We start from the raw sequence: 20,780 nt of genomic DNA on the forward strand, positions 1-20,780 counted from the left end.
TATGATTTTAATGGGTTGGGGAAGATTAAAAAAAAGTAGTTATATATTTTAGGTAACAAAGAGTCTGTGTACCAAGTTTTAGCTTGTTACCTTGAAAATTGCGAAAATTCCAATATTCACCCCCTCTTTGAATCGGTCGGGGGAAAATACCAAAAAAAATGATGCACGATTAATTTGTTAGTTACAAATAGACCGCATACCATTTTTTAGCTTTTTTAGATAAAAAATTGCGAAATGACCCATGCAAACTTCGTCCTCCCAGTTTAAGGAAATGGGGGCTTAGATAGATGCAAAAAGTAGCCTATTTCACTCTCCATCCCTTCAACTAACTTCACTTCAAAAATCACGTCAATTCTTTTTTTCATTTTCAAGAAAGACGGACATACACAAACACACTTTCCTATTGATAAAATTAGTATGGCTATACATCCACTCCTAGCTGGCTATGTTGAAGGATTAAATAGTAGTCACTTTTTCGAATCCCGTCTCGGGCTATAGGCCACTGACTGCGGATGGTATTAATAAACTAATCTCAATTAAGACTGCCCTCAAGAACACGCTCAAGTCCCTGTTTTTATATAAGAACTGTCACATTGACATGATCTTAAGGACAGTCTCGAAGCTGAGATTAGTTTATTACTTAATACCACCCTTCGACTTTGTTACTTTGAATTCGTGTTTGGATATTAGATTATTGTGTACCGTATGTCTTACGCCACCTTGCGTTTCTTTAAATGTGTCCTAGGCGACTCATTGTCTGATGAGTAGGTTATTGGTATCACGTGGTTTCTAGGATTTCTTCTCGGTTAATGGCAATAGCCTCGTTCTCATACATGAGACTTAAACTACTGCTTTTGTGTCCATTGTGCTCAATAAAGTATTTTATCTATCTATCTATCTACTACATATAGGTGTAAGATCGTACACGTTTACCTAGTCTTCTTCTTCTTATTGAGTGGGTTGTGAGGTGGAATACCAGCCTCATCAATCCTGGTCTCAAGGTTATTATTGAGCCGCTAAAAGCCCCAGACATGGCTCATGTAACGACTACATACTTACATCAGTAAAAATACCTCTCTAGTATTGCCTATTCACTGGTAAGCTTTTGATACAAAATTCTGAGGAAAATAAATCGTCGGTTATCTACGATACCATTTACAATTATTGGTATGTAATCCATCAAGCGACTGTGGGGTGACGGGTAAACAAAGAAACAAAATTGCGAGGGATAAAATATAATTCCCTCACTAGACAGACCACGTGGACATGCGTATCAATATGTTCGAATTATATCGACCCACGTTTTATGTGATATATTATAATAATATTATTTTGGAAAATTATACTTCATATTCACTCAGAATAATGAGCTGAATCACCTCCCTCAGTAATCGTTACGATGTCACTAACACCCTTTGTGGTAATATACGTATATTACATAAAATGTGCGTCGGTTAAATTCCAATATATTGACACGACGTCCACGTGGGCCTGGTTCAGGTAGCCATACAAGTGCCCCTCAGTATTCGTTACGATGACACTAACACCCTGTATTATAATTAATTATTATCTCAGAGACATTCTATCAACACACGACTATATCTCAACATCCATCGCAATATGAACTAGGTACCCACACCTCACCTCAATGTGATGCCGTGTTAATGTGACTTTCATTCATAGTCATATTTTATTTCAAATACCTATTATACCTGTATGTCTCAATCATACAAATTAATTAATAGTAATATATCAATCACGCAGAAAACTATTTTTAACGGATCGATACGTAATTAAATGGTAAATAAGCCGTCATCCCATGACCACACAGTCACGGCAACGCGGTGATGACGTCGGGAACAACAATATAATAAGGTAAGACATCCCGTTTTCCCACGGCTCGCTTACCTAACCTGAAGACTCGACAGATTCGGATTTTTCACAGAAGTGACTGCCCGTCTTACCTTTCAACCCGCGAAGGGAAAATCAGCCCAACAATTATAGGTTAGGACATAATACAACTTGTTTGTTGGATATCTTGGATGTTTTCCTTCACCGCTGAGAACGTGATATTCATTTTTGATCCACACATCAATTCAAATACAAATTCTAAAATCATTGGTTTAGGCCTATGCTGGGATTGGAATCTGCGAACCTGCAACAGCGTTCTACCAAATGAGCTATCACGTCTCAATAATTCGGCGGTAATTGTTTTATCTTACTTAATATTTATTTATTTGTTTTCTTTAGAAGTGCTGGTAAGACGAAGAAAAAGGAGATGAATATTGAGAGTTATTAAGGACAGAAGATTTAAGATGATTGGACACTTAATAAGACTCGATAAACTTATTTAAAACATTATAGAACGTAAGATGAGAAGAGGATGATCAAGAAGATAAAAGAAATTAAAGAGAAGGCGAACGTCGTGTCTTCTAAAAAAGTCTGAAATAAAGAGTGAATGAATGAGTGTTGTGAGAATTGGCCTTTGGTTGGCGAGAACGGAGAATGCTACACCGACTAGAGCGTGGCGCTTAAATTGATGATGATGAAGATTTAATCACGTATCGAGCCATTGGAAATAAATTACTATGTATTAAGTGCGTGAATCTATTGGTATGTCATTCACCCTTAACACGTGTTATGGAAAAAGGTAAGAATAAATCTCCGCAATGTAATGTTTTTTCCTATTTCATTTATATAATAAGAACGTTAGTAATTGAAGAATAATATTATTTTCGTGCTCGAATATCGGCACAGTATAAAACAAGCCAATATTAATATTAAAAAAATACAAAGCTTTTCTTAAAAATAACAGTGATCGTGCCTGGAGTAAGTAGAAACAATTTCGGTAGTTGCCATACCCAACTCACGGCAGTAATCCTCAAAGGGGTGAGCAGAGGCACCGATTATTTAATCGGAAGACAACATGTACCCACTTTTGATATTAGATTCTAAGAAGAAAGTTCATTAGATATTATCTATTTTAGGACAAAAGTAGAATTTATGTAAAAAAAATATTAATGAGGTGGGGGTAATTAGTTTATCTTGCGATGGATGTATTTCTGACAAACCCAGTTGTGATAGAGTTAGCTTTTGTTGTGTTATGTTGGCACAATACACAAAAAACAGTCAAAAGCATAGGTAGTCATAATATGAATCGAGGAGATGCCTTTTAAACAGTTTCTCTGAATATTAAATTTACCCACCTATCACGTTTCCGTGAGCATTAAAATCTGAACGTTAAAATGTGTTATATTTCACAGAACCACTAGGCCAGAAATTTGTATCTCGCTGACGGGCGAAAACTTTTGTTCAGATGCTTACGTCTATCTAGTTCCACTTCTGCCTGAGGAGGCATATTAATAATGTACCTAAAATTATATCCTAAATGTATATTCAAAAGTAGAATTCAACAAAAATGGCTCTTAAATTAGTGATGATGATGACTGGAAAAATAGGGCAGTGGTTTCCCTCTTGCCTTACGCCCCGCAGTAATCTGTCTGAGGCGATTGTAGGCTATTTCATCGTCTGGTTATTAGGAGAAAATGTATATTATATGGCCGTAAGTCTTCCTCAAAATAAATAAATAAATAATAATAATATAATATCAGTATCATTAAGATATTCACTAGTGTTATAGAAACATTTTTATTAATTAGAAGTTCTTTTATTTTTTTAATAAAGATTTTGTCACTTTTTTCTTCTTTTAATATGTTAGGCAGTTTATTATAAATTTTGATGGACATCACATGGTCTAATTAGACTCGTATATATAATTTCCGTGTGCTTTATTGTGAATGAAAGAAAGTAGTTGAGCGTGTTCCATTTCAAGCCATAATATGAATATACCTCTTACCATCAGGTGAGTTTTAGGTCAAACGCAAATCTTTAGAGAGAAATAAAAGGAAATAATCGAATTCGGTGAAAACCGATCCAACCGTAACCTTTATGTTATAAAAATATACAAGATGCTATTCCTCTATACTGATGATCGATAAGGCTAAATCATGACTTGAATTAAGTCCACCATAGCTCCAATGAAAATGGAAAAAATAATAAGTATTTGGTCGTTAAGTTTGGACTGGTTGTAAAATAAATGGTGATTTCTAAAGATAATAATAATAATAATACAGAAAAAGTTTCTATAATCATCACAACTATGACTATCTACAATAATATATTATCGCAGCCTGTTTATTAGTAATAATGAAATTTATAATAGACTCATTACTTTGTTATTAAACCACATAAAGGTTTGCTTTGGCACCAAGAATGTTTATTCGCATTGTCTCAATCATTTGATAATTCACAAATAATACATTAATATTTTCGATTTATTAAAATAGTAACTGAAGCACTAAATGAAGAAACGTCAAAACGTATTAAAATAATTATATTTATGTACGTATATGATATTACATTTATCATTTGCCTTCGATAGATAGGTCAAATTTCTGAACCACTTAAAGTATGAAATACTTAATAAATAATTTATAGTTCTATTCGGGTTTGACATCTATCAATAGTCATTGAAACATAAAGTATTGTATAAAATAATTCTTACCTTGCAAGGAGAAGATGACTATTGACATCCAAAGCATTATTTTCAAAGTATACATTTTTACACAGTTTAAAACTAATATTATCACTGCTTTAATTATACACGTTATTGTCACTTAACTAATTATTATCGTGCACAACACTGTTTCAATATGTAATCTATTGTTATTTATTTTACATTTGCTAATTATTAAGGATTATTAAGTAATTTTTAATTTATTAAGTAAGTTGAATATTTCGTAGTCGGTAGTGAGCGCGTAGCACCGCGCGTAGCGGGCGTAGCGTCAGCGGTACGTCTACGGCGAGACTGAGGGAGCGACGGTAGTAAGCTAGGCTCGCTCATTCGTGCGCGCTCAAACGAGGTTACCAAACTGGTCCAAACGTCAACCTCAAAACTGTTTGCCAATTTTGTTTTTTCCGTCTTTTCATTTCAGAGACAGACTCTCTAGCGCACATGACCCCCATAGGGTTACTGTTGTTGAATCGCCAAAAAATAGCTTCGAAACACTTAGTGTTAGAGACCTAAAAAGTTCATGATGAACCTTTTTAGGATTTTTTTATTAGTAAGTACATAGGTTTAAGTATGTCTTGACTTGTCTTGCCTTAAATGTCCCACTGCTGGGCAAAGAACTCCTTCTATTTCTACCTTTTTAAATATTATTTTAAAAACTTTATATTATATAAGTAGATACATTGTTGAATATGTTTCCATGTGGAATCTTTTCGAGTGGCCTGGCTCATGAAGGATAATTTGATTCATATTAATCTTGTGCTTATCGAAGAGAACAAGATTACGTAGGTAACTAATTTCATGTTGCGGAAGATAATATATTGCGTAATATATATATATATATATATATATATATATTCTATGTATTATAAACCTTCTTAACAAATATGTAAACTAAATATGAAATAGGTACTAAAGTAAGGTAATGTTATAAATTAAAAAATATAATGTACGATTTTTATGGAGTGGACAAAAAAGTAAAGACAATTTAATGTTTTGGTTGAGATAGCAGCCCCTTCTGGTTGTTTAAGGGGAAGCCTGTACCCTGTAGTGGGACATGTTACATAAAATATTTATGTATTTCATGTTTACGAGTGAGCTTCTTGTAAAAAACTAGACCTATCAAATCGTCGGGTTTTAAAATTATTTTTACAAAATAAATAAACTATACGTACCTAAATAATATGTTGCTTGTGTGTATGTAAATATAGGCATTGACTTTGGAAATTTGCCCACGCTTGCAAATAAAGATGAATTACTGGGAATGAATAAAGTAAACGTTTACCTGTTTGTCCTTTCAGGCGTTTAAACGCCATAGAACGATAAACTATTGTATAACTATTCTATTTATTGTACTTGGGCGATGGGCTGATTCACATGACATCCTATCAGATGTGGATGTATTACTGTCATCATTTCTCACTCTACCTACCCACACGATAGGATAGTTTCCAACTAATTATACTTCGCTGGTTCTTCCGAAAGATTATTTACTTGTAGTAGTGCCCTTGTATCGCTGTCGTCACAAATTTTAAAGCCTCTAATTATGAAAAAAAGAGACATAAAATGGCAACACTATTACCCGTCATTTCCACACCGTACTCGAGCCCAAACGTCATTCTTTGTTCTTGTGCGCTGTTGTTCACACACACCAGAAATGGAAAAAATTCGTGAAAAAATTCGTTACCTGAAGAACAAATTAACCAAACGAAAACGTGTACGTGCAACATTAGAATCATGTACATCGGATTCATCATCATCGGATTCACCTTCACCGCGAAAACGAGTACGTCGCGTGATTTCCAGTGAATCCTCGAATGGTTAACAAGTCGACGAAACAGATAACGGTTAGTAAAGTAAATACTCGTATATGTACAACATGACCCATCATGTTATTCAAAATTAGAATTTTTGTTATCGGTATCTACACTTCTGAAAAATATCAATGTACCCACATTTTAGTGACAAGCGATGGTTGCAAGTATTGTCTGTATGGCATACGCAACTTCATAACAAAGCGTTACAAGTGTCGACTGAATGTCACACGTAATGTCTTATACTAAGCTGCACTACGATTATTATTATTTTTTTTTAAAATTAACGTTGCAAGTATTGACTGGATGTCATACGCAAAGATTAATACGATATATTATGTCGATATATTGCCACAACATGTAATATGTTATGATATTTTTTCAGTTGCTGAAATTCATTCGGAAAACAAGGACGATGACGATATATTCTCGGTTTTCGGCGAAGATCCAACTCTGAGCAAAGATTTTGGAGAAGAAATACATTCTCACTTAGCAGTTCGTTGGAATAATATTTTACAGAAAGGAATTAAAAAAGAAAATCGTTCTGACTTAATAAAACAATATTTGCCACCTTCCAACTGTACTTTCTTGCTTCCTCCAAAACTGAACGATGAAATAAAAGCTGCTGTTCAAGAAACCGCCGTGAAAAGAGATTCTAAACTAGAACAAAAACAGGCTCAACTTGGAGCTGGCATTACTTGCATTGGTAAAGCTATTGACGTAGCTCTTAAAATACCCGACAAACAATTGCGGGAAAAAATAATTAAATATATGGGTGATGGCGGACAAATATTAACGGATCTTCACTATTTAGAGTCGTTGACCAGAAGATCACTTTTAGGACAAGGGTTAAATAAAAATACTAAAGATGCCATAAAAGACATACCTCGAGATAATTTTTTATTCGGCGAAGTGTTACCCGACAAATTAAAAGCTGTTAAGGCGTGTTCAAAGTCAGCTACTGACATTAAAGTTAAGCCACAAAAAGCTTCGTCTTCACATCAGAGACCGAACAGTAAGGCGTCTAATAATTCATATACCGCCCCAGCGACTTTAAACTGGAGGGGCTCGTCTCACCGGCCACTGAACACCATGACGGCAGGCGCGTATCGCGAGCGCCGTCCTGCAGCGCCAACGTCCTCAGCAGCCCCGCGTCGGGCGCAGACGAGCCAGCGCCCTCAACAAGCCAAGCGGTCTTAGAGGACGACCAGGTAATCCAGCACGCTGGGAGGATCAAGTATTTTTATTCTCGATGGTGTCAAATAACGAACGACAACACAATTCTTTCTTGGGTTAAAGGTTATCAAATACCTTTCAGTCGTCCAGTATATCAAGGTGTACCATTGGTTACTTATCCCCATAATATCGAAGAAGATAAACAGTTTACAAAAGAAATAGATAGGCTCGTTTCTATCGGAGCCATAAATGAATGCTTACCGTGTACGGGACAATTCATATCAAAAATATTTTTGATCAGCAAACCTAATGGTGATAAACGTTTAATTCTTAATCTTAAATCATTAAATACGTTTATTGATACGTCTCATTTCAAATTGGAAGATCTCCGAACTGCCGTAAAGTTGATAACCAGAGATTGTAACATGTGTACAATTGATTTAAAGGATGCATATTTTCTTATTAATATCACTAAAAACCATAGAAAATATTTAAGGTTTCAATACAAATCAAAATTATATGAATTTTCAGTGTTGCCTTTTGGTCTCAATGTTGCTCCGTTTGTTTTTACTAAATTAATGAAACCGGTTATGCAATACTTGCGTCGGTTGGGATATTTATCTGTTTATTACTTGGACGACTTACTACTAATAGGAAAAACATATGAACAATGTAAAGAGAATTTAAATACCACAAATAATGTTTTGACATATTTAGGATTTGTAATAAATTATAAGAAAAGTGTTTTATACCCAAGCAAATGTTGCAAATTTCTTGGTTTCATATTAAATTCGAAAAAATTAACCCTTTCTTTGACGACTGAGAAGCGGTTACGAATAAAATCCGAGTTATTATGGCTTTTAGAAGTCGAATCTTGCTCTATAAGATCCTTTGCTCGAGTCTTGGGTTTACTTAGTTCAGCATGCCCTGCAGTTGCTTATGGATGGTCACATACTAAAATGTTTGAACGAGTGAAGTATTTAAATTTAAAAGACGATGACGATTACGATAAACATCTTAAAATCCCTCATAATCTTCAAGAAGATATTCAGTGGTGGTTATCAAAAATTGATACAACATTTAACATCATTAGACAAAATAATTTTGTATTAGAAATTTATTCGGACGCATCGCGCACTGGTTGGGGGGCTAGCTGTGGAGATAAACGGGCAAGTGGTCTTTGGTCTATAAGTGAATCTAAAAAGCATATAAATGAATTAGAATTGATTGCTGCTTTTTTTGGCATACAAATTTTTACAAGAAACATTTACGATTCAGAAATTATTATTCGAGTAGACAATACAACGGCTGTTTCTTACATTAACAGGATGGGTGGCGTCCAGTACGTTCACCTTAATAAGATTGCCAAAAATATTTGGGACCTTTGCGAGGAGCAAAACAATTTTGTGTTTGCGTCCTATATATCGTCAATAGATAATGCGATTGCAGATTCTGAATCTCGTAAACAGTATTTAGATACAGAATGGCAACTGGACACTTGCGCATACATAAAAATTATAAATAGGTTTTCTACTCCTGATATTGATTTATTTGCAAGTCGATTAAACCACAAATGCGACACATACGCATCCTGGCACGGTGATCCAGGCTCTTTCATCGTGGACGCTTTTACACTGAATTGGAAAGATTATTATTTTTATGCGTTTCCACCGTTTTGTTTATTAGTAAAAGTTTTATCAAAAATTATTTCAGACAAAGCAACTGGGATCGTAGTTGCTCCTCGGTGGCCTAATCAGCCTTGGTTTCCGCTTTTTAATAAAATCTGTATTTCAGATTTAGTTACGTTGGATCCTTATCCTAATTTATTGTCATCTCCTTTCAGAGAACGGCACCCACAATACAAAACGCTGTCTTTGATGGCAGGAGTTTTGTGCGGGCAGCGTTACTGAGAAGAGGAGCACCTACCGAGGCCTTAGAAATATTGTTAGATTCTCTATCAGCAAATACTTATAAACAGTACCAATCAGCCTTAAAAGAGTGGAATCTATTTTGTATAAAAAACAGTTATGATTGTTACAATACATCAATTAAGATAATTTTAAGATTTCTTGCAATTATTTGTAATAGAGGTGCAAAATATGGAACCTTAAATTGCTATAGGTCAGCTTTGGTTTTGATTTTAGGGAAACAGATGGACGATGAATTAATATCTCGTTTTCTAAAAGGGGTATATAGACGTACACCTGCTCTGCCTAGATATGATTATACCTGGGACCCATCTATTGTTCTGGACAAACTAAGTAGTTTATATCCAAATGAAGAAATAACTTTTGAATTAATTTCGAAAAAGTTGATTACATTGCTAGCATTAGTAACTGCTCACCGCGTTCAGACACTGTCTCTTATTAAATTACCCAATATCGAAATAAATAATACAAGAATCTTAATTAAGATACCAGACATGATCAAAACCTCAGGAGTAAATCGATCTCAACCTCTATTAATACTTCCATTTTTTGATGAAAAGCCTGAAATTTGTCCAGCAAAAACACTTGTATCATATTTAAATAGAACTGAATCATTGAGGCCGATTAATGTAAATCATTTATTTATTAGTTTTAAAAGACCGTATTCTAGAGTGTCTTCTCAGACTTTGAGCAAATGGATAAAGTGTACGCTGGAATTCAGCGGAGTGGACACTACAATATTCAGTGGCCATAGTACGCGGCACGCCGCCACGTCGGCAGCGAGCCGTCGTGGAGTCAGCTTGCAACTGATCCGTAAGACCGCAGGCTGGTCTGCCACTTCTCGCGTTTTTGCTGATTTTTATAACAGGCCTGTTGTTGAGGACTCTCTAGAAGACGGTTTTGCTAGAGCTATTATTGAGAGCTAAACATTGTAATCTCATGTTGATTATGGTTTATTTTCTACTTTTGTTAAAAAATATTAAATAATAATAATAAAAAAGAGAAAAATATTAAAGTTACAATTTATTTTCATGCTCTTAACATCTACAAGTAAATAATCTTTCGGAAGAACCAGCGAAGTATAATTAACTATTAAAAGAAACTTACCTGTAAGGGAAGTTCAATAGTAATTATACGAGCTGGTTCTTCCGAAAGATTATGGGATAAACCCACCCTTCCCATTAGTTACTAGAAAACTACAATAATAAGTTTCCTTATCACCCCTATCCTGTTGAAAGTGAAAATAAAATTGATATTCCTGCTTTAAACTTAAATGACGTTTGGGCTCGAGTACGGTGTGGAAATGGCGGGTAATAGTGTTGCCATTTTATGTCTCTTTTTTTCATAATTAGAGGCTTTAAAATTTGTGACGACAGCGATACAAGGGCACTACTACAAGTAAATAATCTTTCGGAAGAACCAGCTCGTATAATTACTATTGAACTTCCCTTACAGGTAAGTTTCTTTTAATAGTTAATCAAATCAGTTACTTTTTACTAAACGTCAAAACACGAAATTACTACGGAATGTGAAAGATGAAAAGCGACTTGTGACGTCTTAGACACCGTGACAAAATGTCGCACATATTTTTACCGACTTCAAAAAAGGAGGAGGTTCTCAATTCGACCGTATATTTTTTTTTTTTTTTTATGTTTGTTCGGGCATATCTTCGTCGTATATGAACCGATTTTGATAATTATTTTTTTGTTTGAAAGGAGATATACCCAAGGGGGTCCCATGTCAAGGAAGTCAGGATCTGATGATGGAAGACCAGAGAAATCGAGGGGAATTTTCAAAAATCGTAGGAGCAACTAGTGCGTTTGTAAAGTCATATTGATCGGATCAATCTTTAGGCTTCGGGAAAACTTCCCGACCTTCGAAAACTGGTCAGCATCAGGGAGACACCCTATGGCCTGGCAAAACTATACAACCTGGAGCAATTTTTCTTTCACGAAACGTATTTAAATCTTGATCAAATCCAATCGCCGGTGCAAAAAAACAAAATGGCGGAAAAAAAAGATGGCCGCCATACAAAATTTTGTCGATTTTGGAAGAAGCCCCTTTGGGTAAAAATAATGTATGGGGCGCTTACTCAAAACGTCATGTAGAGTACGGAAATACTTTCTGGTCACCAAAAACTGCTCCGCATCAGAGAGATACTCTACGGCCTGGCAAAACTATCGCACGTGAACCAATATTTCTTTCAGAATACTTATTTAAATCTTGGTCAAATTCCATAGCGCGTGAAAAAAAACAAAATGGCGGAAAAACAAGATGGCCGCCATAGACAATTTAGTTTTTCAGAAAATGTCTCGGGGTATAAAATTATCGGGGTTGTGATCGGATCATCATGTTAAGTATGGAAATACTTCCCGATTTTTGAAAACTGCTCCGCATCAGGGTGACACCCTACGGCCTGGCGAAACTATCGCACCTGAACCAAGTTTTCTTTCACGAAACTTATTTAAATCTTGGTCAAATTTAATGGCCGGTAAAAAGAATACAAAATGGCGAAAAAACAAGATGGCCGCCATACAAAATTTTGTTTTTCCAGAAAATGTCTTGGGGTAAAAATGATGTATAGGGGTGTGATCGGAACGTCATCTTTGAAAACTGCTCCCAATCAGGGAGACATCCTACGGCCTGGCACCTGGATTTTGTTTGTTTCCACGACACCCATTTAAATCTTGGTCAAATTCTATCGACGGTGAAAAAAAAACAAAATGGCGGAAAAACAAGATGGCCGCCATACGAAGAGGGACAGTTTCGAATAAACAGGACACGGAACCCTACTGTATCTATATATGTGCGTGAGTGTGTATGATAGCAGCTTCCACTGACAACCACATGTGTGTATGTGTGTGTGTGTGTGTGCGTGTGTGCGTGTGTGTGTGTGTGTGTGTGTGTGTGTGTGTGTGTGTGTGTGTGTGTGTGTGTGTGTGTGTGCGTGTGTCTATGTGTGTGCGTGTGTCTATGTTGTGTGCGTGTGTACATGCGCGTGTGGTCGTGTGCGCGTGTGTGAGTGTGTAAACATGTTCATCAATAATAATTGTGATCACTACTAATCATATATTATTATATATCAATATAAATCAGAAAATCTGTCTGTCTGCATCCTTGCTCGGTCTAACCATCACTTAAAATCGTAAAATAAAATTAAATTTTTAACAAAAAAAAACCGACTTCAAACGCAAAACTAAAAAGCAATAAATAAATTTACTTCGCACAAAGTAATTAGTACGTATTTTCAATTAGTTAATTAATTTTATAAATTTTTCTTTATTAAAGTTCATAAAACGTTTTTGTCACCTTTAGATCTGTCTTTATTCAGTAATCAGAATTTCATAATTAATCTTTGACCTAGGAAACTGCTTAATTGTAGAACTTACCCATGTTTATGTGTGTACCTGATATGTTCATTTATTACATGCAGTAAAACCGTTATAGACGCTTGTATATTAGCGACGTGGTTTGATTGTGTTCTATTCTAGTCAATCACGTTAAGCAATTAAGCTTAGTTTGGAATTACTAAACATTTGATTTTTGACAAAAAATAAACTCTCATGTATTTGTTAGAGAACGCACAATGTATATTATTAAACCTCCTCTGCATTAGTGACGTGTCCCATTGGTCGAGCGGCACATTGCGTCTTCAACTATAATATGAAAATTACACGTAAGTTATAAGTGGTTATAAGAGTTCATTAGTTTTCGCATTTATGGATTATAAGGTGAGATATTATATCCCTTTATTTTGGAAAATTTAAATGATATCAAAACATTTTGTAAAAAATACGGTCTTCTTTATTAACTTTTCGTATCACATACTGCGAAATATTACTCGGATTGACAGTAACTCGATCTGAGGCACGCATTATTCATATCGACGAATTGAATTTTCTCTTAAATTGGTTCGAATGATTTTGCTTTAACACACTCGACGTTACGTGGGTATTTTATATGCTAAAACCGATGGCGAAAACTCTCTAACACATACAACCGTGTAGGTATATGATAGGCAATCAGACTACCGAACCGATTGAACGCTTATTTGAATGCGTAAAACGAAAAAGGAACATCCTAAAGTGCACTATTGTTTCCTGCTATTCGAAAAGAAATGGCGTTCGAAAATTAAGATTTTTGTAAATAGTAAAAAGTGGAAAAAGGCAGGAAAATTGGGAAGTTTCCTAGATTGGAGATAAATAATGAAATTCTGATTACTAAATAAAGATATCTCCTTCATTATATCACCTTTTTACAATTTAAGTTATTTATGAATTTTAATAATGAAAAATGGCGATAGTTGTCGTCTAATTCCATAGTAATTTCGTGTTTTGACATTTAGTAAAAAATAACTGATTTGACTAGTTGGAAACTACCTTGATTCATGAGTAATTGCGCGTAAGAGTTTATTGATGTGCGTTCGAGAACTGAGCACAGTTTTAGGAGGGAATTGATTTTACCAACGCACTCTATTGTCGTAATCGAAAAGTGACATTCATATTTTGTACTTACGGATTGTTTTAAGAAAAATAAATATTCAATACCATTTGGAAATTTAAATTGACAGTTTTGTTGCAAAAGTAATAGAGTTCCGCAATCGGTTTGTATCTACGGAATTTGATTTGTCTGGAAAAAACACACGTATGACGTCATCTATAAACGTGGTCACACGTCGTACTCGTAAATCAGTCAATAACAGCAATGATGGTTGGTGGTTTTTAATCATCTTACATTGTCTACTATTTTTAGATTTGCATTTTATAATTCATCTTTGAATTCATGCATATTACATTCACGAAGAGTCATTATATTACGCCTACTTTATTTGAATATAGGCTGTGTGATTATGAATATGTATAAAAACAATAAGCTTTAGATTGAGATTTACATAATTCGCAGTTTAATTTGATAATAACTACTAAGTGATATTTACTTAAGTAGATTATGTTTTATATTTTATGGAAAAAATGTTTTCACTAAATGTCTTAGGATTTATTATTTTAGTCCATGATAAGACATTTTTTGTATTTCAACTGTATTTTATAAGGAAAACTTACATCGGAAGACAGCTAGTAGCCATGTTAAAAAGTTTAAGCATTGATATAACAAAAACGCTGCAAATAAGAGTAATTAAAACGAAATATATACTATGACATGATAGATAAATAAAATATCGAATGTACCTAAATATTAAATGTAATCTATTAGGCTATTAGTAAAATTCGTAAGTAAACAAGTAAAAAAGTTAAATGGGTTTATTTTATGATCTTTTTGTTTAAAGATTAGAATTTGATCCAGAAGTTTAGTCTTTCCTACAAGTTTCCTTTAAAATTAGAGTTTAGAACAAAGTTAAACTGGGTTTAATAATTAGTGAACCTATTAATTAAATGAATAAAACCAAACGTCAAACTTTAATCTTTAATCCTTTTGACGGAATTTCTAAAACATCGGAATTTTGAAGTTAGCTAATGAAAAGAGATCGGGTTCAGGCTTTCAGGTTTAATGTAGGCTGCCTGCGAATCAGCCTACTCTGCCTGTGAACCAGTTTAATGAAAAGCAGAGGTTTTCTATTTTTTTTATCTAAATGAAAAGAAGTTTAAAGTCCTTTTAACGAGGTTTTAAATTATGTCTTTAAGGCAATTTTCGTTTTGTTTGAAACAAAACTTACTACTATGTTTGACTGTGAGAAAATGAAAGCTTAGAATATATTCACTACACCTGCTTTATCTTCCCCAGGTGGCCGAAAAATTGACTGAATGTTGTCTTACGTTGAATAACCTTTAATAAGGGTGGCTAGCCGTGATATCCCAGTTGGTAGGACGCTTGCCTCTCACTTTGGGGTCGCAGGTTCCTATCCAGCACAGGCCTAAATCAGTAATAAAACTAACTAAATTGTCGAATTTGTTTTCGAATTCATGTTTGGATCATTAATTATTATCATGTGCTCAGTGGTGAAGGAAAACATCGTAAGGAAACCCATATTCTCTAGAAATGCATTTTGAAGGTATGTAACCTAACCTGTATTGGGCTGGATTTTCTTTTGCAGGTTGGAAGTTCTGAAGGTTAGGTAATCGGACCCTGTAAAAAAAACGGGATAACGCTAGGGTGACGAAGGGAGATCGGTTGTTCACCTGTCAGCATATAATAAAAGGGACGAAATTTGTGAAGAATACACGGGGATCTACATACCTATATATGTGTTACTTTAAACTCGCGCCCGTAATGTCTATTGAGGTGGGTAGGGCACAACTAATCAAAAGTTGACTTACAGCTACTTACAATACGAAATACTAGGATTAATAAATATGTTAAATCACACAGTGATATATACAGGGTGTTAGTGACATCGTAACGAAAACTTTGAGCGATGATTGAGACCATGATTATGAGATGATATCAAGTGGAATTTTCCGTCGCAAAAGTATGGAACAGAAAATTACTTTAAAAAAATCAAAAATTTTCATGAATTTTCCGACTGAAAATTCATGGTCTGAATCATCCCCCGCAGTATTCGTTACGGTGTCACTAACACCCATACCTACCTGTATGGCTACAGTATGTACTTGTGCGGGGTGTAAGTGACATCGTAACGAATACTAAGGGGATGATTCAGCTGATTATTCTGAGTTAATATCAAGTGGAATTTTTCATCGCAAAAGTATAGAATTGAAAATAATTTAAAAAAACTAAAAAAATACATGAATTTTGCGACGGAAAATTCCACTTGATATGAACTCAGAATCATGGTCTGAATCATCCCCCACAGTATTCGTTACGATGTCACTAACACCCTGTATATTCTTTGATTTTTCTAGTTCAGGACACAAGCAAAGTTTATTAAACTTTTCCAATTTTCTCCAATGACGCACTTCTCGACAGAATAATGGTTTAGCATATTATTATTCCGTTTGAGCCATGTTAAAGTTAAATCAAGATCACATTCAATTACCGAGACATTCGTTCAAAGACTGAATTGTCTCAAATCCACTTTGAGGGCCATATTTTTCAAAGGCTCAGTTTAAGGTCTTATCTGAAGGACACATTCAGAGTGAATGGTGACGATTCTTATCTCCTTTAATTTAGAATCCGGCACCCCGTCGTTTCATACCGATTTCACTTCGAGTCAAACATAGAGTTGCAAACGGTCCGTGATTTCACAGATTCGTAGTATCTATAGCGGATAATAAATTCAAATATTAAATAGCATAACGTCATGCCTGTATGTAGGCATAGGATGGTATATGAATCCATTACAGCGAATTATCCATGTGTGACAATCCAATCACTTTATGACGGTTGTTGTATGTTTGTAATGAGGTTGTATAATTATCAACAGTGGCTGCAAGCTGTCTTTGATTACTTCTGGCTCTGCCCACCCCATTAGGGATTACGGGCGTGAGTTTATGTATGTATGTATGTTATATAATTATCTATAATGAATAATTTTATTCTTCTTCTATCGCGTGGGTTGTGAGGTGGAGTACCAACCTCATCAACCCTGGTGTCAGGGTCACTATTTAGTCTCCAAAGTGGCTCATGTAATGACTACTTACTTACATCAGTAAGTAGTAACCGGGACTAACGGCTTAACGTGCCTTCCGAAGCACGGATCATCTTACTTTTTGGACAATCAGGTGATCAGCCTGTAATGTCCTAACCAAACTAGGGATCACAAAGTGATTTTTTTGTGATATGTCCCCACCGGGATTCGAACCCGAGACCTCCGGATCGTGAGTCCAACGCTCAACCACTGGATCACGGAGGCCGTTAATAATTGTATTTATCGCAATCAATATAACATCCCGATAAAAAATATATTAAACAAGTTTAAGAACATTTTCATTGTTGTTACCGATATGTTACCGGTTGTTACATATAAATTGTAACAGTTACAAACTTGTAAAACAAGCTCTATGAACCCGTTCAGTAATATACTGGGGACCATTCAGAGCCCACGCGGATTTTCACGGGACATTATTTCTGTTGTAGATTTCATCTACGTTACACCGAACGTTTGTTTGGTGGTATATTATGTGAACGTGTTAGGTAATACATGTAGGAATGGAAGGCTGAATGAAACGTAACGTAAAGGTGTGTGAAAGAGAGAGCGAACAGTGAGCGAGGGAGAAGAGAGAATTGCAGAATGACAGGGAAATGGTGGTCGGTTGTTTAAATAAGAAAAAACGTAAAAAAATATTAAACGTGTAAAATAAACAAAGGTAAAGAAAGACTAATCGTTTCCTTCATGCCCTATCCCACATACTCATGGATATTTTCTTTATTAAAAACGCTTGTCGTGAAGCCGTATTGTTTTATAGTTCCTAGAAAACCCTCAAATTAAAGGTCTCCTCAATTTAGAATGTGAAGCTGGATCGTATTTCATACCCCGTGTCCAGCAAAAGGTGTTCGTCAACCTATGTGACGTTCATAACATAAAAAATATACTTATGGCAAACTCCATGCATGTGTAGCAATCTTCTTCTCCTTCTTAATGCGGGGGTTGTGTGGAGTACCAACCTCATCAACCAGGTGTCAGGGATACTATTGAGCCTCCAAAGGCCCCTGACATGGCTCATATAATGACTACTTACTTACGTAAGTAGTAACCGGGACCAACGGCTTAACGAATCTTCCGAAGCACGGATCAGCAAATCAAAATCAAATATACTTTATTGCACACAATATACAAAACAAACATCATCATCTTACTTTCGGACAATCAGGTGATCAGCCTGTAATGTCCTAACCAGTAGGTTAGGTCATTGCTTCAATTTGGCCTTTTTAACACCCTAGATGTTTCGGCTGGAAGTAGACAACATACATACATAAGGTCACGCCTATTTCCCACCGGGATAAGCATAGACTATATATTTCTATTTGCTTCGATCCTGACACACTTCTCTTGCTTCCTCCACATTCATCAATCGTTTCATACACGCACGCCGGTTCAGAGTAGATCTTACTGAAGCTTTTCTTAGTAGAAAAAAAAAACAGTTTGGAAGCAGAGAAAAACACTAAGAAAGTATTTAGCTTATTACTAGTGGACTATGTCCACTCCTGGATGATGATCCAGGAGACTGGATGATGAACTAATATGAGTGAAGTGGTGGTAACCGTCATTATTTTTTTCCTAGCCTATTGTGTCCCCGATTTTGTTAATTCTATTATTTTTGCCTTTTAGACTAGTCATATCCAGTTTTGTCTTTTATAAATTCCGTTTTTAGCTACTACTCTGAAGCGCACTATGGGTCACCGAAATTATGGGTATTATATTAATTTTAAGACTTCAATATCATTAACTGTTGTGTCTGTAAGTTATCCACCAGTGACTCCTTATTGTCGACAGCAACCTAGCGTTCAGTGAATGTGGCCGTACATTCCATGGCCAGGCCATGTATATAGGCTATATATTATATATTATAATATATATATATATATATTATATTATATTATATTATATAATATTATATTATATTCTTCCAACCGTGTATTATATATAATGACATTGTTGACAAGACAGACAAACATATCTCTCGTAATCGTGGTTGGGTTATTAGTAAAGGGTGTGCCTTTAAAAGCTTTAGTTTTTCAGTCAAGTATATAATTTTACAGTACAATACAAAACTCTTTATTGCGCTTAGAACTAACATTAAAATAAAGAATTATAGTGAGTAGGTAGCAATTATTTTACCTAAATATTTAAAGTGTAGTTAAAAACCTATCATTATTATACTGCCATTTTTCCTATTGTTTATTTTCACTGAAAACGACAAAGGCAAAATTAATAAAGAGAAAATGATTGAATGTTTTGTATTATTTACACAAAAGCCATTGACATCAGAAAACATTTTATATTTTTATTACCTGTTTTATCGTAGAATTGAGTTTGAAATTGGTAAACATGAAATGTGCCTTTTCGTTATGGCATGTTTAATAATACTATAGGTATAATGCGTTTCTGGAGTCTAACATGATAAGCATATCATACGAGCAGACCGGACAGTGCGTAATTTCTCTGTCAATGTATGGCCATAAAGTAAATAATAATATTACGGACAGTAAGGACACTCTCCGCTCCGCACCGATACGAGTTTAGAGCGACCTTCTTTTGTCGAACCCCTTGGTGGGGGTACTTTAGTCTATTTACGCCGTAAGGAGTGAAAGAGCGCGCAGTTTGTCTGTCTCGTTCGTACGCCCGGCATAAAGCAGTACAAACATACCCCGGACACTTCATACAAACAACCTCGTTTTACACAGACACTACACATTGACATTATCGTACATGCGTAACTGTGTGTGTGACGTCTGAGGGATGTCATCATTACTTAGGTACGGTCACGAGCATTAATAATATGTATACACTTTGGTACCATGTCACATTAACTTTTTTGACAAATTGTTACACTAAATGTCAAATACGAGTATGTTAGTGCGAGAGAGTCCTAAAGTGGGTACATTACATTGCTCATAACTGTACTTAAGTAGGTAGTACTACTTACGGAAGAAGCTTTTATAATCGGTTAATATTTATTTATTTATCACACAAACTACAAACGAAAAATTTTAACATTGAAGGTTCACAAAGTAAATTCACTGAACTAATTAATACATATTATTAAAAAGCACTAAGTAAAAGTACTTAGCTTAGGTTATTTTTTTTTTGCAAATTAAAAGCATGTTTTGATGAACAATCACCATGAAATATATTCATGGGGGGGTAAACAAAGTAAGGTAAAAAGGTGGGGAGCGGAGAGTTGTCGTTTTATATGTAACTACTATATATTATTATTCGTTATCTAGTGGATTTCCATATTTCCAAGTTTTTATTACTATTATCAACTTCACATACCTATACGCGTCATTGATCTTTGTATCTGGGTTGACGAGTCCTAAATTAATAACTGTCATTCATTGAAGTGTATTTCGAGGATATAAGTATCATCCAACTCACTTTGTGGTGTGAATTAGTGCCGTATTTCACGTTTGAAGTTCTGACGCGACCCACATTGGCGATTCCACAGAGTTCTTATAACAGAGGGCTGAAATATGCACAAAATGATTTATTTTACTATTAAAACTTTCCACGTCATTAATTGGTGTCGTGCAATCACAACTAGCGCTTTTGGTACTACTCAATGAACGGCGGGTAAATGGATGACCCCGATACCGACCCCGCCGGCGTGGCTGACGATTTCCGTCAATTATCGCTATCGACCCACTAGGGTCGACTAATTCTTTCAAATATTTTTCCTCTCAAACGACGCCCTGAGCCGAGGTTCGTGCCGAACT

The 20,780-nt window shown here is 35.2% G+C and overlaps 2 protein-coding genes across 2 annotated transcripts in view; one reads left to right on the plus strand and one right to left on the minus strand.

The window, feature by feature from the left end:
* Window positions 1-4,708, minus strand: part of LOC126368077 (junctional adhesion molecule 2A-like) — a 100,449-nt gene extending 95,741 nt beyond the window's left edge. The window contains exon 1 of the mRNA XM_050011960.1: window positions 4,565-4,708. Within this exon, the coding sequence (XP_049867917.1) occupies window positions 4,565-4,619 (55 nt within the window). The 5' untranslated portion in view covers window positions 4,620-4,708. The remainder of the gene's footprint in view (window positions 1-4,564) is intronic.
* Window positions 4,709-6,508: 1,800 nt separating this feature from the next.
* LOC126368074 (uncharacterized) lies at window positions 6,509-10,414 on the plus strand. The gene is made up of 2 exons (XM_050011957.1): window positions 6,509-7,595; window positions 9,404-10,414. Exon 1 carries the CDS (start codon window positions 6,691-6,693, stop codon window positions 7,582-7,584), a length of 894 nt encoding a protein of 297 aa, XP_049867914.1. The 5' UTR covers window positions 6,509-6,690; the 3' UTR covers window positions 7,585-7,595; window positions 9,404-10,414.
* The last annotated feature ends 10,366 nt before the right edge of the window (window positions 10,415-20,780 follow it).

The sequence above is a fragment of the Pectinophora gossypiella genome, chromosome 7, assembly GCF_024362695.1.
Source record: "Pectinophora gossypiella chromosome 7, ilPecGoss1.1, whole genome shotgun sequence".
NCBI classification, from domain to species: Eukaryota; Metazoa; Arthropoda; class Insecta; order Lepidoptera; family Gelechiidae; genus Pectinophora; species Pectinophora gossypiella.

Coding starts and splice junctions, on each gene's coding strand:
- LOC126368074 (XM_050011957.1), top strand. CDS start 6,691: ATGTCATACGCAAAGATTAATACGATATATTATGTCGATATATTGCCA.